At 48.5% G+C, this 27,040-nt stretch overlaps 1 protein-coding gene and 1 long non-coding RNA gene across 3 annotated transcripts in view; one reads left to right on the forward strand and one right to left on the reverse strand.

Annotated features, from left to right (window-relative positions):
* LOC133504454 (uncharacterized) overlaps positions 1 to 26,138 on the forward strand; it is a 49,481-nt gene extending 23,343 nt beyond the window's left edge. The window contains exons 4-5 of one of the 2 annotated variants that reach the window (XR_009795961.1): positions 25,322 to 25,392; positions 25,480 to 26,138. This is a non-coding gene — a long non-coding RNA (uncharacterized LOC133504454). Of the gene's footprint in view, positions 1 to 25,321 lie in introns of both variants that reach the window. The other variant, XR_009795960.1, reaches the window with a different exon arrangement.
* foxa3 (forkhead box A3) lies at positions 17,890 to 25,310 on the reverse strand. The gene is made up of 2 exons (XM_061826686.1): positions 25,026 to 25,310; positions 17,890 to 22,020 (listed from the first exon to the last, which is right to left on the reverse strand). Exons 1-2 carry the CDS (start codon positions 25,098 to 25,100, stop codon positions 20,779 to 20,781), a joined length of 1,317 nt encoding a protein of 438 aa, XP_061682670.1. The 5' UTR covers positions 25,101 to 25,310; the 3' UTR covers positions 17,890 to 20,778.
* Positions 26,139 to 27,040: the final 902 nt, after the last annotated feature.

Raw genomic sequence — 27,040 nt, forward strand, 5'->3', positions numbered from 1 at the left:
TTTGTGCCGAAGTCAGAGTCTTTGCGGCACCATCTGTCTCTGCCTCAAAACGTCCTTAATTCAGCCTACAACGACGCCACTCGGCTTTGTTTCAACAGTCAAATGGCGCCAAGCAGTCACATGACTACCCCAGATTTGCCCTTCATCTATTTTTTTTTTTTGACTTGTCATGAATTCTATTATTCTCACTTTTTGACTACTGCACCCACCTCGGTCTCGTGTCACTGTTTTGGGATTTTTAGTGGACTTCCTCGTGAGTGAACTCTGTCGTCCGCTGTAGAAAGTCTTTATCTCCGACTCCCTTAACTAGCTAATCTCGTTAGCTTTTAGCTTTGATGTCTATTTAGACTAAGAAATAACCGTGTAGTGCAATACTTGTTGTATTTTTCTTATCTTTCGGGTAACCTTGATGATATTAAGGCATTAAACAAAATTTGCCGACAGCCTTCGCCATGGACAAACGTGTAATTATGTCTTAACAAAGTGATTATAAATGGCAAAAGTTAAAGAAAAGGAATCCGTAGAAGCATTTTTCCTGAAGCCGTTCGAAAATGTCATTGCAGCCCAAAAACTTCCAGTTACTTTCCTGAAAAAAGGACAAATATGGAGTCAGCCCACTCTCGTTCTCAGTGCCTCATTTAATCATTACAAAAAATGAACCAAGACCATCCCTTTTTTTTTTTTTTTAACTTTTAATTGTATAAATGTGACTCTTAAGTGAGTCGCAAAATAATGAAAAAAAAAAAAAAGTGGACTTGGCCCACTTTTGTTCTCAGTGGACGTCATCGACGACTAGTCAACATTGCATTTGTGTCGAATTGAGGGGGAAAAAAAAAAAAAAGAAGCAAAAAGTCGTCCAAGTTGGACGCGGCCGGCGAGTGACTCACGCGTTGGGTACACATCGTTGAGGGTGAAGAGCCAGGCGGCTTCCTGGAAGTGACCGAAGAAGGGCTGGCGTGACAACAGGACGCGGGTCGGCCAGGAGAGCTCCCGACGACGCTCTCGTGTCCCCCGCGTCGGCGATTTAACCTGCGAAATTCTGGGAAGGTTCCAGTTTGGAAAATCCAGTGGACTCATTTGACTTTTCAGCGCTTTGCGACGCTCGTTGGGATCGGACGTCGTCACGTTCCCAATTCTGAAACGATGGACTTCCTTATTTGGCCCCGCCTTACTGTATGCCGCTCTGTGATTGGCCGACATTTCAGTCAATGGCAATCCTGTCACCAAGTTGGAATATTTGAGAATAAAAACATAACAGTTGGTCAGAAATGGTTGTATTTTGGGCGGCACGGTGTATGAGTGTTTGCCTCACAGATTTGAGGACCGGGGTCCAAATTCCTGCCCTGCCTGTGTGGAGTTATTTTATGTTCTCCCCATGCCTACGTGGGTTTGCCTGTAGCTGTAAATGTGCATGCAAATAGTACTCAAAAAGAATGAAAAATAATCAAAATCATAACATAATTAAATATGAAGTCAAGAATTAAACTTTTATTTTTTTTTTCTACTGCAATTCAACGGACATTGCGCTGCTCCTTTCGGTCTGCGAACCTCCGCCACCGGAGGGGGGGGGGGTTGTCTAACAAAGACGTGACCAAGTTGTAGCTCAAAGCGCCGTTGTATAAGTCATTTAATATGGCGCTGCTTATGCTCACAAAAGGTGGCGCAAACACCGATTATTTACAAAAAGATTTTGAGCACTAAAGCAGGATTTGTTGAGTAAAAACCTCAGCTTGTAATTCCCGAACATCTTGTCCTGGATTTTCCCAGGAACGTTTCGTAGCCGTGTTCCAAAACTTTTGTTGGCGACCCTGACTCAACGTCGAGCGATAAATATCGCACACACGGATATTTTATTTATGTTTTTGGGTGTTCCTGGACATTTTCCTTTCCCCTTCCTCTATCCACACGGGCGCCATCTTGGTCCGGATCTCGTTCCCGACCGCGGCGCTTCGAATAACGCCGCCCGGCGTCCTTACGGGAAGAGAAGCGGCGGCCCGGCGGCGGCGACTTCCAGAAGCCGTGCCGAAAAAAGGTGAGAGCACCTCCCTCCCTCCGCCGACTTACTACTGCGGCCCGTTTCTAATTTTAAACGCGCTAAAAGGTAGCTTTGTGGAGCTGGAGGTGGGGGGGGGGGGGGAGTTGCGGATGAAGGAATGTTTTGAAGCTACGGCGGGCGGGCGGGCGGCCTCGCAGAACACAACGTACAAGAGCAATATTCATATGGAGCCGGGCGGGGGAAGACCTCCGCCGAGGCCCTCGCACGCCAAACGGTCACTCGGGGTGACGCTTGCGACATCAGCAAATTTAAAAAAAAAAAAAAAATAATAATAATCCAAGCGAGAAAAAAAAATAACCAATACATGCACATGATCAGAATATTTGCACAATTACTTTTACATTTTACAATGGAATATTTCATTAGAGGCACATATAAATTGTATTTTACTCATTACTATTGAACTAATTCATAAAATAATTACAATTTCAAATTAAATTGACTTAAAATTGTTTTGATTAATTTCTAACAATTATTTAGAATTTTATTATTAAAAAGGTAATGAAATGCTGGTTTTCATTCATTTACAATACATTTTAAAAAATTACAATTAATTTTACCAGATGAATGAACATATAAAGTTTTCCAAATTTTTTTTCACTTCCACTAACAAATGATTTGATTAAAAAAAAAAAAAAAAAACTAATTGTACTTTTCCAACGTGCGCTAGCTTGTGACAGCGTGCGACAGTCGAGTATCCAAGGGAATCGAAAAGCATCGTGGGCAAAGATTGACGTCCCTCCTAGCCAATGGGATGCCAGGAAGATGCTCCAGGGATAGCCAATGGGTGAGCAGCTCTATTGCGCCACACAAACCAAGATTCAGGATGTTTGCGTCCGGTGGAATTTTTTCCTTCGTAACTCCAGACAATATTTTTGTAACCTGAATTTGTTGTTACGAGAGATGTTTGTAAGTAGAGGTACCACAGTATCAAGTTTGGCACGTCCAAAAAAAAAGAAAATATGTTGTAGGCGCAGGTGCCGCACAGAAACTCGCCTGCCAATGCCACCCGCATGATGCCAACATTGTTTGAGCGTTGAAAGGCAGAATTTTAAACGATGAAAATGTCACGTTTGGCCATATTTGTCCATTAAAATAATCACCGGGTTTGTTTGTGTTTCCTGCCCGATGGACTTTCTCCCAGGGAAATGCAACATTTTACCATTTGGAGCCGACATTTGGCTCCAAAATATGTTTTGCATTGCCGATCGGACTGGCGGGTTTGAGGGGGGGGGGGGGGGGGGCTGGGTTACGTCCAGCGGTAGAGCGAGAGAGAGAAAGAGAGAGAGAGAGAGAGAAACATTTCCCTGGCCCACGGCGGCGGCGGCGGCGTTCTCTCGGGCCCCCATGAAAGGTGGGATTGTCCCGAAGGCTCTGGAGCCAGGAAAGTTCCCCCCGCCGGGCCGCGGGCCGGCCGACCCGGCGGCGGCGGCGACGGCGGCGGCCCCTCTCTCGATGTGCCAGGAAGGCCGCTTATGTCAGATACCGCGCCGCGTGTTATAAATACTCGCGCACGCGCTAAATGTGTTTATTTTGACAGAAGGCGGCGAGCGTGAAAGGGGGTCGGGGGTGGGGGCTTCTTTCTTGGGAAGGGCCGCAGTTGGAATATTTAGCTCAGGTAGGACGTTTCCCCTCCCGTCGCTCGACGTAACGGCGAAGGCGAAGAGCGAGGCGTCGGGTCCGGCCTGCGTCGGGCTCACCCGCGCCAGCCGGGGGAACCGTAAAGACGGCCGCAGGCGGGCGCACGGCAACTATTCAAATGTGGAGAGTCTCGCCGCGCGGCCCGCGGGGCTAACCGACCGTTGGCGGGCTCCTCGCTAGTTCGTGCTGCAGACGTTTTTTTGTTTTTTTTTTTTGCTTTGTTTTTTTAAAATCTTTAGTCTGTTGGGGAGTTGGAGGGTTACACACACACAAAAGTGGATTTTTCCATTTTGTAGAAATCTGATGCCGCCTCCTGAATCCAGTTTCCATTTTTTTATTCCCACTAAACAATGTCAACTTTTTTTTTTTTAAAGTTAGAAGAAATTATTTCAGATTTTTTGTAATTTTCCACTCTCAGTCAAATTTTTGAACAATTTCTTTTTCTGATTTTACCTGAGTTCATTAAAATCTTTTTTTTCCCTACAATCTATTTTTTTTAAATCACAAACTTTTTTCCCCCACAAAAATGAAAATTCTGATTATTTCTAGTGTAAATATATTTCTTTTTAAATTCAAATCCTGAATCAATTTTTTGCCCCACATTTTTGAATGTAGATTTTTTTTTTTTTTTTCCCCCTACAAATATTGTACCTGACTTCCAGTCTTAGTCGTCCGTTTTATTTATTTTTTTTTTGTTGCTCTGCCACAACACCCCCAGGGGTTATCGACATAACTGTTGCCAAACTGTGGCAGGGGCAGGCCCCCCCCCCCCCCCGCTTGTCAACTTGCAGATGCGATGACTTGTCTGCAGTTTTATCTTCGACTATTCGAAGCGACAGCCAAGCGCTCGTCGTCGGCTTTTCTGACGAGTTTCAGCGCCGCTTGGTGCTTTTTTCCCCCCCATCCATCGGTTTTCTTAGCCGCTTATCCTCACGAGGGTCGCGTGAGTGCTGTAGCCTATCCCGGCTGTCGTCGGCCACGAGGCCGGGTTACGCCTTGAACTGGTCGCCGGCCAATCGCAGGGCACGTGGAGACAAACGGCCGCACTCGCAATCACACCTACGGGCAATTTAGAGCGTCCAGTTAATGTTGCACGGGGAGAACACGCGCGCTCCACACAGGCGGGGTCCGGGATCGAACCCGGGACATCAGAACTGTGAGGCCGACGCTTTCCAGCTGCTCCACCGTGCCGCCGGTTTTTTACATGCTGTGATAAAAATATTTTTTTGTAAACGAGCAACATTTGATTCCCAAAAAAGCAAAGATGAAACACGTAAGTTGGCAATTTGGCAAAAAAAAAAAAAAAGTCTTCATTTCTCATTGATTACACATTTTAGGTCGAACCGTGTTGCTAACCAAAACACGAGTACGGGGTCGATGCACGTGAACCACTTCAGGAATGTGCGACGTTCGAGACCCGCTCCCCGCGCCCGTGAAAAGCAACGTTTCGCCCCCCCCCGTCCAATGGCTGGCGACCGTCGGCACGTCTACGGCGGCCGCAGACGGCCAAACCGAGTCTTTCCTCCTGGAAATGAGAAGGGCTTGTGTACCGGAGTCGAACACGCGCACGCGTTCTGAAGACACAGCGGCATTCATTCGTTCGCCGCCCCCCCCCCCCTCTTCCTCCCCCTCCTCCTCTCCATCCTCATCTGACCATTTTTCATCTTTCTTCCCTGCTCTCCCATCGCCGATCTCGACCACTCAGTCCCGTTAAGTCCGTTTGCGCGCCTCGGCACCGGACGGTTCCACGTCGAACTCCTCGGTCTCCGTTTCGCTGCGCTGCCCTGCCTGCGTCTCGTCTCGCCGTCAAAAGTAAATAAGAGTTACGTTGTTTTTGTTTGGGTTTTATTTTTGCTGATCATAAACATTACCTTAGCCCGTTACAACGACTTAGCTCCAGACACTTGCACTCCGCAGTCTCCACATCGCTGCGCTCTGGCCTCCGTTTGAGCTAACTGTGAGCGACGTGCCAAGAAGTAAAACCGGGACAGTGCTCAGCCCTGTTGTTGTTTGTTAGCATGTGGCTAACTGTAGCTTAGCCTGTTCCTGCGCCCAAGCTGTGGGCGCTCTTGTGCCGTACTCCACAGTCTCCACTTGGCTGTTACGTTGCCCGAAGTGAGCTGTTGTGGGCAACGAATGCCACCGGTGTACGTCACCGCCACTGGTAGAAAAGGGGCAAAAATAAGCACAAATGCTAATGTTAGCATCGGTAGTTGTCCGCTTCAGGTTTGGACTCCACAGTCTCCACTTGGCTCTCCGTCTCATCTGGTGAGGATAAAAATGTCTGCGCAACGTAGCACGTTAGTCTTGTCGCTGTTTGTTTGTGTGTTTGGTTCCAAATGGCGCGTTCAACAGCATGTGCTCTTCCAGTTTTTACCGGTTCTGTTTTGCGACCCTTTTGAGGATGAAGCGGGACAGGAACTGCTCGGATGGATGTTGCGAGGCCACATCGGGATGCACCAAACCGAGCCGATAGCTTACGGGCGACGTCGACCGCAGCCGCTCGAACGGATTCGCACGTTTGAGGACGTGGGTGAACTTTGACCGATTTCAGACTCCGCCATCTCCGCTTTGGGTCGGCCCGGCGAGTCGACTTTTTTTTTTTTTTGTCTGCCTGGTGTGTGAGTGCTAATTTAAAAGCTGCCGACGGGGGGGGGGGGCTAATCTGACACAGCTGGGGGCCACGTGTGTGCGGGGCGGGGGCAGGCCGGGGGTCCTCCGACGGAGGCGGCGCGCAAACGCCATCAAGTCGCAGAGGGGTGAAAGTCGGAATGGAATTTCCGCCAGGGCGGAAGAGGCGCTCGGCAGATGTCACTTGTAGAACTTTTCACGTCGGCAGATAAAACCCGGCGAGATCCGGACCGGGCCAACGGGTCAGCGCCACGAGTCCTGAGAACTTTTTACGAGGAAGTACAATATAGCAGTCACTCGCGTTCGACGGGCGCGATCACGCCCGCGCACCGAAAATCACCCGCGGAGAAATATGTAGATATTAAAAGACGTCACTTATTTTGCGTAGTATTGACGTGAATTTACGTGTTTATTTCATAAACGGTGGCCTGCTCCTAAACAGGAAATGCAAGCTAACCGTACCGAGCATCTACGGAAGGAAGTGACGGCAAAAGCGCACGTTCAGAGCTGCGTTTACGTCGAAAGTCATAAATATATTTATATTCAGGTGTGGAGGATACGTCGAGGGCGTTGTCGCTATTTCGAGCAGTCCGCGCCGATCGCCGAGAGTTACGTTGAAAACGTTTCTGGGACGTAACACGGGTAATGTTTCAGGATATCACGATATTTTTATATTAATTATTATGAAATTGTGATTTACTTTGACTTGATCTAAGTTCTGAGCGTCATTTTCGCGTTATCTTGGATTTGAAAACTTTTCCCCAAGATTTACCAGATCATCTGCTGCTAGCTTTCATCAATGGATTGACAATAGATAGCGCCGGAAATTATGCGAGATGATAACGATACAGGTGGTATGGTGGATCAGATGGTAAAGCGTTGGCCTCACAGTTTTTAGGACCCGGGTTCGATCCCGGCCCCACCTGTGTGGAGTTTGCACGTTCTCCCCCGTGCCTGCGCGGCTTTTCTCCTGGTGGGCAATCCGGTTTCCTCCCACATCCCAAAAACATGCGACAATAATCGGAAACTCCAAATTGCCCCTAGGTGTGATCGCGAGTGCGGCTGTTTGTCTCGACGTGCCCCGCGATTGGCTGGCGACCGGTTCAGGGCGTACCACTCCCGCCTCCTGGCCGACGACAGCTGGGATGGGCTCCGGCGCGACCCTTGTGAGGATAAGCAGTTAAGAAAATGGATGGATGGATTAATTGGACACTCCAAATTGCCCCTAGGTGTGATCGCGAGTGCGGCTGTTTGTCTCGACGTGCCCCGCGATTGGCTGGCGACCGGTTCAGGGCGTACCCCGCCTCCTGTCCGGCGACAGCTGGGATGGGCTCCGGCACTCCCCGTGACCGTCGTGAGGATAAGCGGTAAAGAAAATGGCTGGATGGACGGTATTAGGTAACAACTACATACTCGGGTACAATAACTCGGTAAGTTATTTTAAGGTCTTGAGATTCCATCCCTAATCACGCCCGCAACTTTATATCTGCGGGCATGACAGACCACACCTGTCCATTTTTGAAATGTGAGTGACTGATCGAGAGAAAGACGTACAAGGTTGAAGGTTGCGGTGTCGTGTTTTGCTCCAACGTGAAGTCATTTTCGTGAGCACATATTTTGTCGGCGTTATCACCCGACAAGCAAACCCTGTTGAACGATCTGGTTAGGCTCCCCCCCCCCCCAAATGCAAAACTAGATCTCGTGAGCTCTCGCCCGGCTACTCGTTTGACCTTTCGTACCGACCCGCAAATTTGTGGCGAGGAAGACGGCAAAAGTGAATCTTTTACTCGGCCCGGCGTCTGCTAAAATGGGCGGCGCGAGCAGGTGAGGCGGCGAAGCTTTTATTGCGCCGGGCGTGCGGTCCGTCATCCCCGCCGGCTGTTGGCATTGTTGTGTGTCTTTTGTGTGTCCAGCTGTGTACACACGGCGAGCTAATGAAGTGTGTTGCCACACCGGTGCGACCGCCTCCGCAGCGGGGTGATGTCATCGCGGGGAGATTCTCACGCTTATCCTCACAAGGGTCACGGCTGGCTTCAGGAGAAAGGCGGACTGCGCCTCGAACTGGTCGCGGGGCGGGAATCGAACCGAAGGCGGGCGTCAGTGACTCTCAGATCGGAGACGTTTGTGTTGTTTGGCCGTCCGAACCGGAAAAGGTGCGGGTGATGTGAGTTATTTCACCGGGGGAAAGTGTGTGCGTTGACCGGGGGGGGGGGGGGGGGGGGGACATATCTTACGTTGGCAAATGTGGTAATATTTCAGTTTTTCAATGGTAAAAATTGGTGTTGAACTGTTTCAGCAGGACGTGCGTGGGTGTCAAAGGCTTTCCCTGGAAAAAGTGTGGGTGTTGAATTTTCTCGGGTCGCGGGGGCCGCAACTTTAGCCCGCTGTTCTTCGAGGGGATCCCGAGGCGTTCCCAGACCAGTTCCCGCCGTGTCTTGGGTCGTCCCTGGGGGTCTCCTCCCTCCCGTTACATCATGTCTGTGCACCAGTGCTCAAAGCAAGATCGATTAAGACACGGAGCAGACAATTTGGCGGGGATTAACGTGACGGGCCGCAATCCGCCAGAACTTCTTCGGGTGGATTTCGGATGGACAGTGAGCCGGACTTTTTTTTCCTCCAACGTCAAAGTGTGACCTTGCATATCCGATTCTGGAACAAGGAAAAAAAAAAAAACATTTAAAAATGACTCCTAAACGTTGTTGAAAGCCGTTAAAACTCTTACAGCTGCAAAGGGAAGACCAACATCATAGGAAGTCATATGAATATAGAGGATGATATCACTTCAAATCAGAAGTGAGTCGAGGCAGGTGTGCAAATACTTTTGCCAATACAGTGTCTATCTGTGTGTTTATGTATCAAGCCTCAGTTCCCGACCACAATCCGTTCCACAAAACGGTTCGAGAAGTGATTCGTTCGAAAACCAAATCGATGCTTCCTATTACAATGAATGGAAAAAGAAATAATGCGTTCCAAGCCCAAAAAAAAATTGGCTTTTTAAAGCATTTTTTTTAGCTTTTCCTGATCATAAACTGCATAGTAGAAATACATGTATATTGCCGCATCTGTAGCGACTCTTTGTAAACTTTTTTTATGAACAAAAATGCAGAATAACTTTAAACGAGCAACTTGCCTTCTTTGGAGACATGATTGGGCCTTAATACGAAGAAAACCAATGGTCACCACCGGGGCACGTCTGTGTACGCAGGCTGCGTTATACAAAATAACAAAAGTACGCTAGTTGCGCCGCACACGTTATGTCATTTCCTGTTTTTTTTTTCATGAGGCGTTCGAATTGACAAACAAAACGCGTCGTGGGTGGGTCAACTTCTTGCGCATTATGCTATTTCCATTTTTTTCGGGGGCATTCGAGTACCAATTTTTGTTCAATAACATTGAAATTTTCGTTTGAAAACGAGGACGTTCGAGAACCGAGGCTTTACTCTAGTTGCATTTTTTTTAATTATTGTTATTGTTATTTCTTAATGATTCATATCATATTGAAAATGTGAACACAAGCTTTACTTGTGTACCCAGCTCACACTCGCACACGCGCTGTGCAAGTGAGTCACAAATGGAAACGGCGAATGGGTGGGGTCCCTTCGGCATGATTGATATGATTCCATAACTTCAGAGCTTCAACGTGCGCAGGCGTGTGTGTGTGTGTGTGTGTGTGTGTGTGTGTGTGTACACCACGCTGGCCGTTTCATTAGGTACACCGAGAGACAAGTAACATTCGAAAGTCGCACGCGCAAAATCATAAACGTACGTCATTATTCGCGAGCTGGTGTGCCTAATAAAATGCCCCGGTGCGTTGTCGCATCGGCGTCACGTTTGCCAATCAGAGTTCGCCCGTGCCGCACTCCAGCAACACAAATTTTGTGATTTGCCGCAAATATTTGCAGCTAGCTAATCTGTGTTGTCGCTAGATTTGCAAAGTCACACTCGCGAGGCTTCCTTGCGCACACAAAAGTGTGTACACGTACACACACACACAGCATATTAATATTTCATTTATGGCAGCTTTACCGGTTCAAATCAGCAAAAGAGAATTTTTTTCCAGTTCTATATAAACGGCGCAGACACAAAACGAAGGAACGACGTCGATGACGTGACTAATCCGCTTTGGGAGGTGTCGTCAGATCCGAACCGAAGGCCCGACGCCGTCTACGTCGGGTACGAGGGGGGCGTGTCCAAAGCCGCCTCCGGTCTCGGTTGCGAACGAGACGTTCCTGTCGTCGGCCGAGCCGCTCTCGCCTTCGCCGTCACGGAATCTGCTTTTTTCGTTTCTGGTCCCGGGGATGTTTGCCTCGCCGCCGCTTACGTGACACATGCACAAACGCCCCCGAGACACGACGCGCGCAACAGCTAGCAACTCCAAAACGGGCGCAAATTTGATTGCGTCTAGCTAGCACACGCTAGTACGCGTACTACCTCACGCTACTACACCACATCTAGTGATACCGATAAAATGCAGCGACCGACCATCTGCATGTTGAAACCAAGACCCTGCCCGTCCGTCAACACAACGAACTGCTGTCTAAGCAGTATTTGCTTCAAGGCCATCGACCGGGTATTCCGAACAGCGACATGGTCCGTGGCATCTGACCTAATCTACGACGTCTTTCGTTAGCAAACGGACATAGAACAGTTCGTCTGTACCAACGGACGGCGAGACAACCAACGATGCAAGCGCGGACTTACTGAACTCCACTCATCGGCCGTCGCCAACGTCAGGCCGGCCTACGAGCCTGACGTCGTCCTTGGGTGGGGGGCTACCCGCCTCCAATTCACAACGACGAACGGTCTCTGCCTCGGGAAGCGCGCTCCGTCCTCGCCCCAACTGCGCTCGGGCATTTGTCGCCTGCTGAACGGCTACAAACACCCGCCTCGCCGACAACAGTTGCCGATGTCTGCCCGGACTGTGGCAACTGCCGGGCGCGCTCTACTACGCTCACGGCAGAAGATCTACTGCGGCGACCGACCGACCGACCGAGGCTGTCACTTTCCTACGGCTGTTACGCTTTCCCACGATTGTCTACGTTGACGCAGCAACAGTGTCACGCTGGCTATCACAACAATATAGAAAATACTTTACTTGTCACAACCAGAACGCGGGGTCGGACCCAAATGCACGACTCGGGAGACGTAGATTCAGTTCGGGAAACGTATTTATTCTGTCCGGTGTCGCGGATCAGGCAGGAACAAGAACGTCAGGCGTAGGAGGAAGGTCGGTGGGCGGGCAGGAGTCGGCACGCGGGAGATCAGGAACGGGATTCGCGAGAGTGCGGGAACCGGGCACGAAGCAACGATCTGGCAAAGGCCAGACCGTACGTGCGGTTCTATAGAACTGGGACTAGCGACGAGGCACAAGCGTGCCGCCTCTGGAACCGGTACGGCCAGGACAGGGACCGGCGGGCCCAGGACAATACTGAATAGAAGGGTACCCCGACTATTGCACATCCTGCTCTACGTGCTACTAAATAGCACATTTCTAAAATCTCATTAGCATACATTTTTTCTGGTGCTAAAGAGCAATACCGAGCCCGCCGAGATGACTTTATTGCCTTTCGGGTTTTCAGAAAAGTCATAAACGTCGCGTTATGAAATATATGCGGCGTCATAACACCACACCAGAAAGGCCGATAAGAAGGAAAATGTTTCGGCGACGGCGGGAGGGACGGAAAGTGGGTCAGCGCCGTCGGGAAGTTCCAGAAGCGGAGAGGCTAACCGAAGAAGCGATTAAAAAGCACAAACGAGAAGAAAGGAAGAAAGTTGCGCGTTTACACGGAAAAGTTGGGGAGGGTCCAAGTGGGCGACCTTTCGGTGACCTTTCACCTGCCTTCTGTCGATCAATCTATAAAGCGCACGTGCACACGTTTGGGGTTTTAACGCAATCACTTTGCTGCGTGTCCGCGGAACGTTCTTTTTCTTTTTCTTTTTTATCAGCTCTGGCTTTGGCCGACGGGACAAAGTCCAAACGTTTATCTGAACGTCTGACTGACACGCTCACTCGCCGAGGCTGCGTGCGCGCGCCGTCCTTTATTAATTTGGTTTCAACGTCCTTCGCCGTTGCCGTGTAACGTTTTCGCGGCGTCCTTTTCGGCAGTCGTCAAAATGGACGAATCCTGGCCCCGCGACGTTTAATTAGCGAGACTCGGCGAGCCGTCGTCCGCCGTCGCTCAACAATGATTAACCGCGCCGGCTGCCGCGCTTTGGTCGCACCGAGCGGGATCAAACACGACGAGCCTCCTTCGGCGCACGAGAACACGTTAGCGACGTGCTTTTAGCTTATTTAGCTAGCCGCTTGGCGGAATTGTCCCCAAACCAGAACCAGACGTCACTGTTTGGTCAAACCAAAGAAGAAGACATTCACGGATGGTTGCTTGGTTGTTTTTTTAAGTCGGTGGAGCAGCTGGACAGCGTTGGCCTCACAGTTCTGAGGTCCCGGGTTCAATCCCGGCCCCCGCCTGTCTGGAGTTTGCATGTCCTCCCCGTGCCTGCGTGGCTTTTCTCCGGGCGGGCACTCCGCCTTCCTCTACCTCTACTTAGGAAATTAATCCATTCCGGATGTCATTTCGGAACGTGATTTTTCGTATGTAGAAGCGCATTTTACATGTAAATAGTGTAATCCGTTCCAAGCCCCCCCCCCCCCCCGATACCATCCTGTCCCCCACCTGCCAAAAATAAGCGTTCAAAGTACACAATGTAAAGAATAATTAAAGCATTATGTACATTTCCAGGGCGGCACGGTGGAGCAGCTGGTAAAGCATTGGCCTCGCAGTTCTGAGGACCTGGGTTCGATCCCGGACCCACCCGTGTGGAGTTTGCATGTTCTCGCCGTGCCTGCGTGGGTTTCCTCCCTCATCCCAAAAACAACAAGCAACATTAATCGGACACTCTAAATTGCCCCAAGGTGTGATTGCGAGTGCGGCCGTTTGTCTACATGTACCCTGCGATTGGCCGGCGACCAGTTCAGGGTGTGCCCCGCCTCCTGCCCGATGACAGTTGGGATAGACTCCGGCGCTCCCGTGACCCTTGTGAGGATAAGCGGCTAAGAAGACGGATGGATGGATCGTCTCATCGCTTCATTGGTTGGTTGCTTGGTTTCTTATTTGGTGCACGGCCAAAGGGTAACGAATTATGAGTTACTTTTGATTGGTTGGTTGGTCCCTCGCTCAGTTCGAGGCTTAGCGTTTGTAGCTAGGATTAAAAAAAAAAAAAAAAATGTCAGATTTTTTTGAAAAATTGTGAAAGGGTGGCACAGGAATCAAGGAAGAAGAAATTTGGGTGCAGAGTTACGTCACGTAGATTTCTTTAATTAGCAAGCAAATTGATACACAAACCATAGACATGATTTTCTAGAAGCTTCAAAAGTGCCGAGTCGGTTTTTCCGTCGTTAGCGAAAAAGATATCATAATTGTTTTTTGGGGTTCCCCCCGAACTTCGTAACGAACTGGCGCATTCACCAAAGATCGACCCGTCACATTCGAAAGTTCACTTTCGACGAGTTCGTCGGTCAGTCGGCCGCTCGCGGGGTCGGTCTCGACTTTTGTCCGTCACGTTCCGCTCGCGTATCGGAGGGCGACTGCAACAATGCTGGCGCGACTGCTCATCTTCCATTTATCCATCCATTCATGATTCAACCTGCTTATCCTCACAAGGGTCGCGGGAAAGCCAGAGCCTATTCAAGCTAGCTTCGGGCGAGCGGCGGACTACGCCCCGAACCGGTCGCCACTCGGTCGCAGGGCAGATATCCACACCGTCGCCGAGCGGGAATCGACCCCACGCCGGGCGTGCGTACCACGACGCCATCACCTGCTCGTCTTGTCGGCGATTATTTTTGGCGGCGACGGACTCGACGTCGCCGTTCGACTCCAACGTACGCGCAATACACACACGCGTGAGATGTGCGTGCGTCACATCATGTGGTGTCCTAAAAAAAAAAAAAAAAAAAAAAAGGGCGTGTACGTCCTGCAGGCAGAACTGTAAGTTCTGCTCTGGCGGTGCCGCTCGCCCTCCCTCCCTCCCTCCCTCCCCGCAGGCACCGAGCAGAGTAAACAGCGCGTCCACCGAACAGGATCCAGGATGCGCCGCTTCATTTGCATCCCAGCGCCTGAAAACACGCAACCCGCCCACCATCCCACGCACGCACGCGCACGCCTTTTTCTCGCCGCTCTTCTCGTTTATTTTGACTTTCTTTCTTTTTTTTTTTTTTTTTTTTTTTGCTTCTTGATTTCCTTCTGCCGTGTTGACTTTTTCTAATTTTGTTGTTTTCATTGCGCGGTTGCGTGCATGAGTGCAACCGAAGAGGAAAAAAAAACCCAAAAAAAAAAACCAAGATGGCTCACTTTCCCTCTTCCTTCTTTCTCTTCTTCTTCATATGCAAAACGCCATCTTTTGCCTCAGGTCAATATTTTTCCATCTTTTTTTTGCCCCCCGTTTTGTTTTATTGACCGACTTTTCTGGGCACTTTGTCATCTCCCAACTTTCTCAAGTCCTTGTTTACCCACAAACGAATTTACTTCCTGTTACCCACCTTTCGTCCTCCCCATCTTCCCCACTTGCCTGCCTCCATCCATCCATCCATCCATTTTCTTTGACGCTTATCCTCACGAGGGTCACAGGAATGCCGGAGCCTATCCCAGCTGCCGACGGGCAGGAGGCGGGAGGGGTACACCCTGAACCGGTCGCCAGCCAATCGCAGGGCACGTGGAAACAGACAACAGTCGCACTCACAATCACACCTACGGGCAATTTCCGTTCATCCATTATCTTAGCCGCTTATCCTCACGAGGGTCACAGGAGTGCCGGAGTCTATCCCGGCTGTCAACGGGCAGGAGGCGGGGCACACCAATCGGAGGCCACATAGAGACAAATGACCAATCGCACTCACAATCACACCTACGGGCAATTTCGAGTGTCCAATTAACTGTGCATGTTTTTGGGATGTGGGAGGAAAGCGGAGTGCCCACCCGGAGGAAACCCACCCAAGCACGGGGAGAACACGCAAACTCCACACAGGCAGGGGGGGCCGGGATTGAACCCGCATCCTCAGAACTGCGAGGCCGACGCTTTAACAGCTGAGCCCACCGTGCCACCTGCCTGCCTACAGTAGATATAAAAAGATGACACACCCCTGCTCAAAAATATATACATATTTGCTTTGAAAAAGGGCACAATCAGTATTGTTTTGCCTAAAAATAATAAAATTGTGCAGGATTTGTGCCCAAAAGCATCCATCCATCCTTCCGGGTCAGGTTACGGTGGAAGTAGCTTGGGCAGGGATCGCCAGACTTCCCTTTCCAGCTCTTCCGGAGGGATCCCGAGGCGTTCCCGAGCCGGCCGAGAGACACGGTCTCTCCAAGCGTGTCCCGGGTCGTCCTCGGGGTCGTGCCCGGAACACCTCACCGGGGAGGCGTCCGGATCAGACGCCCCAGCAGCCGCCTCATCCGGCTCCTCTCGATGCGGAGGAGCAGCGGCTCGAGACCGAGCCCCTCCCTGATGACCGAGCTTCTCACCCGTTCTCTAAGGGAGAGCCCGGACGCCCTGCGGAGGAGGAAACTCATTTGGGCCGCTTGTATGCGGGATCTTGTTCTTCGGGTCACGACCCGCAGCTTGTGCCCATAAGTGAGGGGAGGAACGTAGCTCGACTTTCACCTTTCCACGTCGCTCCCTCTTCACCCCGACAGACCGATACAAAGTCTGTATCGCTGCAGGCGCCGAACTGATCTGGAAGTTGATCTCCCCCTCCATTCTTCCCAAAAAGCACAGCATAACAAAATGTTGTATTTTTTATTTTTCATTTTATTTCTTTTTTAATATATATATATATATATATATATTTTTTTTTTAGCTTAGCCAAAAAAAATATATATATATTTGTATTTTCATGTAAAAATGCTGCAGTTTTCAGTACTGCACATAAAAATATTTTAATAGGAAATTCTGCCTCTATGTATATCTACACAAAAAGTAAATTGTATTAGTCAATACAATATTTGTTTTCAACAACAACAAAAAATCACCTCTTGTGTGGAACATTATTGCACATCAAAAACTAAAAACACAATTTTTGCACTAAAATATTGCACATGATCACCAAAAGGATGATCGGAAATGTTGATGTTTGAGAGTGAAAAAGTATTTCATAAATCCAGTCAGTGCTTTTATTGACAAGAACTGTGCATACTGTATTGTTCACACCAAAAATATAGTTTGCGATATTGCCAGTAAAACAGAATTTGCACGCAAAAATGTTGATGGGGAAACGTTGCCAGTCGGACACGATGTTCGTTTAAAAAAGACGACAGTACACAAAGGCAGTACTTCATAATCGGAAAAAATACTGTACATTTGGCCACAAAAGTGCGATACTCGTACCTGAACATATGCCCACAAAAAGTTGCACACAAGTTCTGCGGACGCCGCGCCAGAATTTTTGCCCGCGTCGCCTCCTTAACGTCGTCGATCATCGGCCGTCTTTGATCTCAGGCGCCGTCCCGACGGCCTTTGTTGACTCGGCGCCGGGGTCGCGCCGGGGTCAGGATCCTCGCGCGCCGAGGCCCGGCGGTCGCCCGGTCGCCCTTTGAGGCGCTCGGTGTGAGGCGGCCGTGTTTAGTCTGCGCCGCGCCGCGTCCGGCGGGCCTCGCGTTGTCTCAACAAGGACGTCCGGCGAAGTCCGCCAATCCCGGGGAAATCTGCATATTTGCGCACAAAAAGTGCGACGTTCGACCTCCGGAAGCCATTGCGGATAATATAGCGTGTCAGTCGATGAGTCATTTGCTCACAAAAAAGGCTAAAAATGTAATTTCTCAAGCATAATGCGCACCCCCCAAAGCTGACCCCCCGAAAAATCAGCAAAACCCTTCTCCCTATGTACAACGCGCACCACCAATTTGCTGCTACCGTATGCTCAAAATATGAGGAATGATCTGTATTTATATTTTGTTTGCTTTGTACTAGTACCTGTTTTTTCCAAAAAGTGTCAGTACAACAATCATTCATAATAATCACTGTGCATGTGCTGATATAGCTGTAATATAATCTCGGGACAGTTCAGGTTGGGGGGCTCACATGACCATAATATATATAATTGTGTAATATAAGACATTGAATATCATATCGAAATGTATATGTATACCTTTTTTTAACGCTCTATGTACCTGTATACAACAATACAATGTGATTGTATAGTTTTAGTTTTCATCCATACCTAAATATAATGCGCCCTACTAACTTTTTGAAAATATTTTGGGAAAAATGTGCGCATTGTTTTCGAGGAATTATGGCATATTGCTATTAAAATTCATTCAGGGAAAAAAATACAATATCCAATATTGCAATGTTTTGGTGTTGGGGTCGGTGTGGGTTCAATTCCTACTCAGTGACTGCGTTTACGCCACTGACCGCCGACCAGTCCGGGGTGTCTTGTGAGGATAAGCGGCTTCGAAAAATGGTTGGATAGGTGCAATATTTTGTTTGCTCACAAGGGACTCCATTGCCGATCAAGTGCTCCAGATTGGAACAGAAATCATGGAGGTGGAAAAATGATGATTTGCCTAAAATCATGTGGCGGGCCACATTTGGCCCCCGGGCCTTGAGTTTGACACCCGTGCTTTAGTTTGTCAGCCAAATGTGCATTTTTAGCATATTGAGTCCGCGTTAATTACTAACTAGAAGATGATCCAAAATGGCACTTTAGCCGCCCAACACATTTGTGAATTCTGACTCGAACGGCGGAATCCGACTCGAGTCGCTACCGTAGGAACGGATCTCGGCCGTGGACCGAGGACTCCCTGGAACGTCAAAATGTCCCGAAAAAGACGCGACGCGGCCTTTTGCCCCATTTCAACCTTTTTTTTTTTTTTTGTTTTTATTTTTTATTAACAAACGCAAACGATGGCCGTCACATTGCGAAAGAAGCACAGGCACAATATCATAGCGACACACAATTTTTAAAAAAGGAGAAAGAGAGAGAGAGAAAAAAAAAAGAGAGAGAGCCCGTAACTTTAAATAGGACATTTTCTCTTCCGATGTCATGTGACCTTCATTTTTGGCATCCTTCACATCATTCGGACGAATCGGCGTGTGGGAAGGGGGGGGGGGGGAAGAGTTTTGGACCGCAATGGGAAGTCAGAGAGACCACCCACACATTTGGAATGCGAACGAACGAACGAACGAACGGACGGACGGACGCAGCCCACCAGGCCATCGGGAGCGCCGTAGTGCAAAAGTTATGGATGCCAATGTCCCGTAGTGCATCTCTCCTGGCCTCGTGTTTTAGTAACCGGCGCTTCGCACGGAGGGTCCGGTCCGGTCCGGTCCGGTCCCAGCCCAGCCGCTCTTACAGGTAACAAGGGGAAAAGAAAAACGTCTTTACCACAGTTTGCTTTGCCTTCTTCCCCCAAACGTTTGCTCGTCTTCCCAAACTTTCTTATTCTCAAATACTCCCTATTCCAGAATATTCCTTTTTGATCAGAATGTTTCTTTAGCCAGACCTGAACCTTTTTTTTTTTTTTTTGATTCCGGAATCTTCATTCATTCTGGAACAATACTATTCCATCAGATTCACATGGCAACCTCCCTTATTCCAGAACATTCCTTTTCTACTATTTGGATTTTCAAGAGGATTCTTGAACCATAACATTTTTTTTTATTCCGGAATCATCATTGATTCTGGAACAATACTATTGCAGAAGATTCACATGGCAACCTCCCTTATTCCGGAATATTCCTTTTCTAGTATTTGGATTTAGAAGAGGATTCTTGAACCATAACATTTTTTTTTATTCCGGAATCATCATTGATTCTGGAACAATGCTATTGCAGAAGATTCACATAGCAACCTCCCTTATTCCGGAATATTCCTTTTCTAGTATTTGGATTTAGAAGAGCATTCTTGAGCCGTAACAATTTTTTTTTGAAATTCCGGAATACTCATTTAATCTGGAATATGACTATTCCAGAATCTTTCCACAAAATGAACATTCTGAACGTTGCAATTCTCGGTTCTCCCCTTGCGAGAACATCGTCAGAACATCCCCCAAATTGCGGCACACATTTTTATTCCCAAAAAGTCCCTTCTTCCAGAACGTTTCCATATTTCCAAAATATTCCCACTCTCAATCAGAATAACATTCCTCATTCCAGAACTCCCATTCCTTCCCCGCGTGATTCTTCTATTCCAGATGATTCATTAATCCCGGAATAAAGCCCAAAAAGTGTCAGACAATCTTTTTTTTTTTTTTTTTTTTTGTGTAACATGAAGAGTAAAAAGTTGAACGTAACACCTCGAGCACACGTTTCATTTGTAACTCTTTGGACAAAGCAGAATATAAGATATATTAAAATTTATTCCCTTTATAAATAAATGCAAATACCCCTTTGACACACTCGCGCGCTCACACATTGCCGCCATTTACACTTTGTACAAAGTCCATCTTCGTCGTCGTCGTCGTCATCGCGTGTGACCAGAGAGTCTCCGAAGAGGCGAGAGGAAAAATCTGCTCCTTCAAAAACGCGCCTCGCCGATCCTCCGGATCCGGACGGAGGTCCACGCGCTGGCGCCGGGAAGCGAAGTCGGATATCAAATAAATGCCCGAGCCGCTTCCTCGGTATCCGTCTCAAAGTCCACGTTCCGGTACCGTCTTTGTCCTCGCCGGCCGGACAACGAGTGAAGTGCTACATGTTGACTACTAGTAGAATTTTGTTGGTTAGTTATAGCACACGGTTCTAGGACAAATGGGGTACTAGTGAAGAACAAATGCCTACCAGTTGGTCCGAGTAACATTACTAGTGCAACACAGTAGGTTACCAGGCGTCATTGGATACTAGTAGCGACCCGGGACTTGCTAATGAGGACACAGGGTACTAGTACAACAAGCTCAAGGTTGGCTCTTGAGGAATAAATGCTCAAACGGCTGCTAGTGTGCGTCCAATGTACTTCATTTGATCGGTTTCACGTCACGACAATGCGTTTAACTCCCATCCGTCCATTTTTGCTAGGCGCTTATCCTCACGAGGGTCGCGGGGATTGCCGGAGCCTATCCCAGCAGGCAAGGGGCAGGGTAGACCCTGAACTGGTCGCCAGCCGATCGCAGGGCAGATAGAGATGAACGGTCGCACTCACAATCACACCCAGGGGCAATTTCGAGTGTCCGATTAAAGCCACGCAGGCACGGGGGGAACTTGCAAACTCCGCTCGAGAGGGCCGGGATTGAACCCGGCACCTCAGAACTGTGAGGCCAACGCTGTAACCGGTCAGAAATATAGGAATTGAAAGAAAATTGTTCTAGCGGGGTCTGAATTATCTTAGTAGTGAGGACAAAGAGGCTACTAGTACGTGGACCTTAAGTTCGAGATCCGGAGGAGAGCTCGAATGGCTTTCCGAACAGGGCGGCCATTTTAGAGTTTCTCGGGGAAGCCTCCATTTTGTGCCGCGTTCATTTCAGTTAGGACGCGTTGAGCACGGAGCGGCTGTAGAGCGTCTGGTAGTAGGCGCCGGAGTCCATGGTCCCCGGTCCGGGACTGTCGTAGATCTGCTTGGCGGGCACGGGCGAGCCGCCGGAGGCGTAGCTGTTGTACGCCATCACCTGGTCCTGGTAGGACTTGAGGTCCATCTTCTGCTCGTTGGACATGAGGTTGGTGATGGAGAAAGGGTGGTTGAAGTTGTAGTGGGGGTCCAGCGACTTGAGGGCGTCGCTCTGCAGGTCCATGTGCTGCCCCATCGGGCCCGGGAGGAGGTGGGAGGACTGGGCGTGGAAGAGGCCGGCGGAGGAGGCGGGCGGCAGGGCGGGCGGCGGCGGCGGGGCGCAGTCGAGCGGCACCAACAGGCCGTCGTTGGCGGTCCCGCGGGGCAGCGTCTGGTCGTCGGACGAACCCGGGTGGGAGTTGTCCGAGTGGGCCGAGTCGGCTTCGTCCGAGCCGCCGGGCCCGGACGGGCTGCGGTCGTCCGAGGCGTCGCCCCCCTTGCCGCCGTCTTTGCCCGCCTTCTTGGTCAGCTTGTCGTCGATTTTGAAGCGTTTCTGGCGCCGCAGGTAGCAGCCGTTCTCGAACATGTTACCCGACTGCGGGTGCAGAGTCCAGTAGGAGCCTTTCCCCGGTTTGTCGGGCGAGCGGGCCACCTTGACGAAGCAGTCGTTGAAGGACAACGAGTGGCGGATGGAGTTCTGCCAACGCTGCTGGTTCTCCCGGTAGTACGGGAACAAGTCCATGATCCACTGGTAGATCTCGTTGAGGGTCAGCATCTTGCTGCCGCTCTGCTGGATGGCCATCGTGATGAGCGAGATGTACGAGTACGGCGGCTTGGCGTGGGTCAGCGAGCGCCGGTACGGCTTGGGCGGGATCTCCTTCGGCCCGCCGCGGGTCAGGGAGGCGCCCGACGGGTAGCCCAGCTGGCTCACGGACTGGCTCATGTTGCCGTAGTGGGACAGGGAGCCCGGGGGGGCGGCGGCCGGACCCAGCTGGGTGAGCGAGGCCGAGCCCAGAGACGGCGCCACCGGGGAGAGGGGCACGTGGGCCGGGCCCGAGCCCACCGAGGCGAGCGGCGACGTGCTGAGGCCCGGGCCCGGGTAGGCCATGTTGAGACCGCCCCCGCCGCCGCCCGTCGGGTTCAGGTTGATGTAACTGTTGAGGGGCCCCATGGAGCCCATGGACGCCAGGGCGGAGTTCATGCTGCTGGGCGACGAATACATCTGGAACCAGAACACAAGGTGAGTCCGTTAGAGATCCATTCATCCGGTTTTTGGGCGCAGGGCACAATGCAGACAAAAGCGGCACTCGCATTCACACCCGAGGGCAATTTGGAGGCTTCACGGATGTTTTGCCGTCTCCACCAAACCCACCGGGACTCTTCCTTCCTTCCTTCCTTCCTTCCTTCCTTCCTTCCTTCCCGACTACGTCTCCAAAAACAAACCCGAATTCAGAGGATCTCGATTCCGACGGCTAACTCCCCGTTTTCCCCTCCCCTCATCAGCTGGTCTGTAAACTTTCACTCGGGGAACATCAACAATCCTGTCAGGGCACCTGCTTCTTCTGGCGTCCCCCAGGGTTCTGTCACGGGCCCCCTCTCCTCCTATTTATTAGCCACCTAACCCGACTGTCCACGCCGGTTCTCATCCAACTTTGTACAAGTACTAAAACTGTAGTCCTACTCATTGGTAGCAAGTCCAAGCTAGCCAAAATAAACCATTCCACTCGATAGTTCCTGTTTGCCGCCTCCCCTCAGGTCAAGATCTCTTTCACGTGGTCCACGTAGCCTCCTCACTTCCTGCAACTCCCTCCGGTTTGGTCACTACAAAAACGTACGAGCGGGCTAGGATCTCCGACGTGCCCTTTGCCCTTTCCCCGACGGGACCAACGATCAACGGCACCAAAATCACAATGAAAACGCTCGCGAGGAGCCACTCCGACTCCGCCTTCTGATGTCACTAAGCCAGGAGTGTCACACTCATTTTTGCCGTTGCCGTTACAGTTTCCCTCAGAGGGCCGTTATGACTGTGAAACCATCAAAACCTTGAACCGCCTCATCGTTTTTACACATGAAATTTATGAACTGGTTTTGGAATCAGAAATCCATGGTAATGTTGTATCACAAAAATTCTTGCGATATCTGAACATTATCATTTATGATATGACAATTTGAAATGTTGCCACAGATTTAAAAAAATAATCATTGAAACATGATTTGCCTTTGCGGGCCTCATAAAATCATGCAGCGGGCCAGATCTGGCCCTCGGGCCTCGCGTTTGGCACCCGTGCGCTTCGCCATGATGTTTCCAAATTCTTTCTCCAAAAAGTGGTTTGAGTCCAACCTCGCAATAGGTGAAATACCCAAGGTAACGACCGCACTTTTGCATTATTGATCCATATCTCAAAGGTTTATGGAGCGTTATTAATCTTCCGCACTCGTCGTAATGACGTCTTGCAAACGTTTACAAACAACTTGAAAACAAAAACAAATCTTAAACACCTTTTACACGTGCACTTTTTTCCTTGAATTTTGATGATTATTATTATTATTTTACGCTTTTGTTTTGGGCTAGGAAGCATTTATTTTATCATTCCCCCCCCCCCTAAAAAATGACAGTGAAGACGCAGTCCTTCAAAAATGGAAAAAAGTCCAATTACTGAGCTATGACATTGCTCAAGAAAACTGTACTTAATTTGCATATGATTAAAATGTGAATGAAATTATTGCAATATGTTGCTTCTTATTTACACTTTGTACAAAGTCCATCTTCATCGTCATCATCGCACAAATTATCTTTTGTGTGTGTGACGTCATGCAGCCTCCAGTCTCCTTGTCATTGTTGTCATTTTTGTATGATTAGTATTTATTTATTGGGGAGGGGCGTCTTGGATTGCAACACACTGCATTTGGCTCCCCTTGCCCACGTACCAGGGCATCTTTGCGCCCCCCCCCCCTCCATCGCTGAGGCCCAAAACTGGTTCAGTTGGTCCGCAAGCGAGGGGCCAAAATCCCATCAGCAGAAGTCCAACACGTGACTTTTGGTTCGATTCGAGTCCCTTTTTGAGCGTCTTTCTCGTTCTTTCTTTTTCTTTTTCTTTTTTTTTTTCTTCTCCTGCTCAATGCACAATGAAGCTCTCAGTGCGCCGCGTGGATTTCACACTCACGCGTGAACGTCAAAGTGCGTAAAAAGCGCGTCACGCTTCTTTTTTTTTTAACCAATTTTGCTCACCGAGCACAGAAAAAAAAAACCAAACCGATCCCACAAGATTTCCATTTTTTTAATTTATACACTCCCCCCACCCCCCCCCAAAAAAAAGCGAACGAATATTTTTTTTTTTTTTTCAAGTGAGGGAGTCGAGCCTCGACGCTCACTTCGGGTTAAATATTTACAAGGTGTGAATTTCATCAGCAGTTGATGACATTAACTTTAAATTGAATTAACAGCTGGCCACGCATCTTTTGCACCTTCCAATTGTTTAATAAATGCGATTACAAATGTATTTGCATTCATTGTCTGACGACAAAAGGCATCGGAATAAACTGCCATTGCGTCACTTGCACATTAGCAATTAAAAACTTCTCAAATATACATGCAACTTTTAAAAAAAAAAAGATTCCTTTTATTCCTGTGACATAAAATGGAGGCTATTTATTTTTGCGTGTAAATGTGCATTTTGTTATTTTGATCTTTAAAATATGTAACGCTTTTGTTTTGTGTTGTATTTCAAATATATATTGATCTTCCCCCTTTTTTATTGTCTGGCAAATATATAAACTACACGTTTTATACATGTTTAATTTTTTCATGCTTATTTTTGTTTGGTATGCAAAAATATGTTTAGTTGTTTTGGCCTGTAGCTGTATTTAAGTGTGTATTGATGTCATTTTTTGATGTTATTTAGGCCTAAAAAAATTATCTTTTGTCTATTTCTTTGGCCATTGCTTTCTATTGAATTGTCTTTGCTCTTTAAGGCCTTTAAATCTGTCGTCTACTATGTAAAGGCATATTTTTTCACATGTACTCAATTTTTATTTTAATTTTTTTCATTCCTAATGCTATATTTTGTTCCTATAAAATAAAGATTCGTAATTGACGTTGGCTTTGGCCTTCTGCTGCAGATTTACGTGACGCTTCTTTTTTTTTTTTTTTTATTCTGAACCTTCGCATTATTGTCCGGTTTCATTTTTTTTTACTTTTATTTTTTTGGAAGGGGGGGTGGCGCTCACCTCGCTGGCCTCGCTGTAGAATGGGTTCCATGAGTCGGGCAGGTCGTGGGCTTCCATCTTTACGGAGCTCAACATCCCCACGAAGAAAACTTGGCGGAGAACTTGTCACACTTCGGGATCGCGACGTTTTCCCCGCAAAAAAAAAAAAAAACAACAACAACAAAAAGAAATCCTTGTTGACGCACGGGAAGAAAAATTGCTCCGTTGACGTGGAAAGTTTGGCCAGGTGTTGACTCAAAGTTCATTGGTCCATTGTTTTCCCAACTCTTTACTTTTCCCCCTTTTTTTTTTTCCAGGCCTGATGCGAAGCGTCGAGCGTGTCAAACGGACGTGAGGAAAGCCGCCAGCAGCCGGGACCCTTTATAAGGTAGAGCCGGAACCACGCCCCCCCCCCCCCCCAGCCGTCCTGAAGCACCCCCCCCCTCCCTCTCCCTCCCCATCTCCGCCCCTGCAGTCCATTTCAATACGGAAGGAGAATCCCGAAAAAAGGCCGATGTGGCCCCCTGGCGTGCTGTTGATTGGCCCGGTCGGACCGGCGGCCACCCGGGCTGCGGCACGACCCCCCCCCCCCACTCCCCCATACGCCGACGCACACTCCAAAGTTAGATCGTGATGTTGAAAAGGGTTGCTGGGGGTGCGGGGTGGGGTGGGGGTCTCCTGTGTGCGGCCTATCCCGAGGTGGGGGGGCGTGAAAGTCCTTCATTGCCGCGGCTGTCACCTCAATGGAACCTTTAACACGTCGCTTAGCCAAAAGGGAAAAAAAAAATTTACAAGCTTGCAAAGTTGACTGTAAACACACACACACACGCACAAATAATAATAATAATAACAATAAAATGAGTCACGGGCGTGTTACTGTCATGGTGGAGCCCGAACCACAACGTGCATTAGATAACAAATGTAAATAAAATAAAAGAATTGCATGCCGTCGTCGTTTGTTCATTTATTTATGGAACATTTAATGTACAGATAAAACAATAAAACAAAGAACGGTAAAAAAAAATGAAACAATATCACTACAATGTAAAAGATAAACGTAGAATGAATCAATACTTCATTACAAGGTTTTATGAGGGGTATTCGACACATTCTGGAACTCATGTACACGTTGGAGTCAAGAAATAAAAATAAAAATGACAAATAATTGAATGTTTCATCGCAAACTGATGGCTCAACAATTCTTACAATGAAAGATTGTCACCATAAATAAATTGAAGAAATGTAAACCAACTAAAAGTCAAATAAAAGCTTTTTGCTCTCAAAAACACTTAAAATCGTTTTGGATTGATCGTTTACCACACATCAGCTATATTGATTGATTGTACTGTTTGTCATCTGAAGTTATTTGGTTTGTGAATACATTTGATAGTTAAACAATGTCATTTCTGTATATGATTATGTATTCTTCGCCCCCCTTTCTGCCCAGCGCTTTATTTTTCAAACATATAATTTGTTCTTTTGTGTTTTGATCGGTTAGTCCAAATCAAATACAGATCTAAATCGACAACTTTTTGTTCCTTCAAATCACTGCACGTGCCTCCTATTTTTTGTCACGCTTGCCAACTTACATGTAAAAACAATAATATCAAATATAATCAAGTAGTACGAAGGAGAATTAATATCGCGGGTTGTGTTGTGTGCGCGCCGCGCGAAGGCCGAATACACAAGACGGCCGTGCGCGTGCACGCGAAGGGCTGGTGAATGGCGATGTGATGACGTGCACGCGGGAGGTCGTCGAGGGGATTCGGAAAACGGGGTGGGGGGGGGCACCTGCATAATGGCGATGCGCTTCAGGCAGGTGGTTCGGTTTGTGACGTCATCGTCGCCATCAGCCAATTTTTGGGGTTTCAAAAATAGAACGAAAATCATAATAGATCTAGGATAAAAATGACGAAAATACGCTACAAATTAAATAAGTATATATATATATAATTAAAGTAATTAAAGAAGCTGATTTTTTTCTATTCCACACATCAGTCAAAGTCAAAAGCAAATAACGCAAATAAAAAGTATAC

Source organism: Syngnathoides biaculeatus, chromosome 8 (genome assembly GCF_019802595.1).
Source record: "Syngnathoides biaculeatus isolate LvHL_M chromosome 8, ASM1980259v1, whole genome shotgun sequence".
NCBI lineage: Eukaryota > Metazoa > Chordata > Actinopteri > Syngnathiformes > Syngnathidae > Syngnathoides > Syngnathoides biaculeatus.

Coding starts and splice junctions, on each gene's coding strand:
- foxa3 (XM_061826686.1), bottom strand. CDS start 25,100: ATGTTGAGCTCCGTAAAGATGGAAGCCCACGACCTGCCCGACTCATGG. Junction 22,021..25,025: donor TCTACAGCGAGGCCAGCGAG/GTGAGCGCCACC, acceptor TTCTGGTTCCAG/ATGTATTCGTCGCCCAGCAG.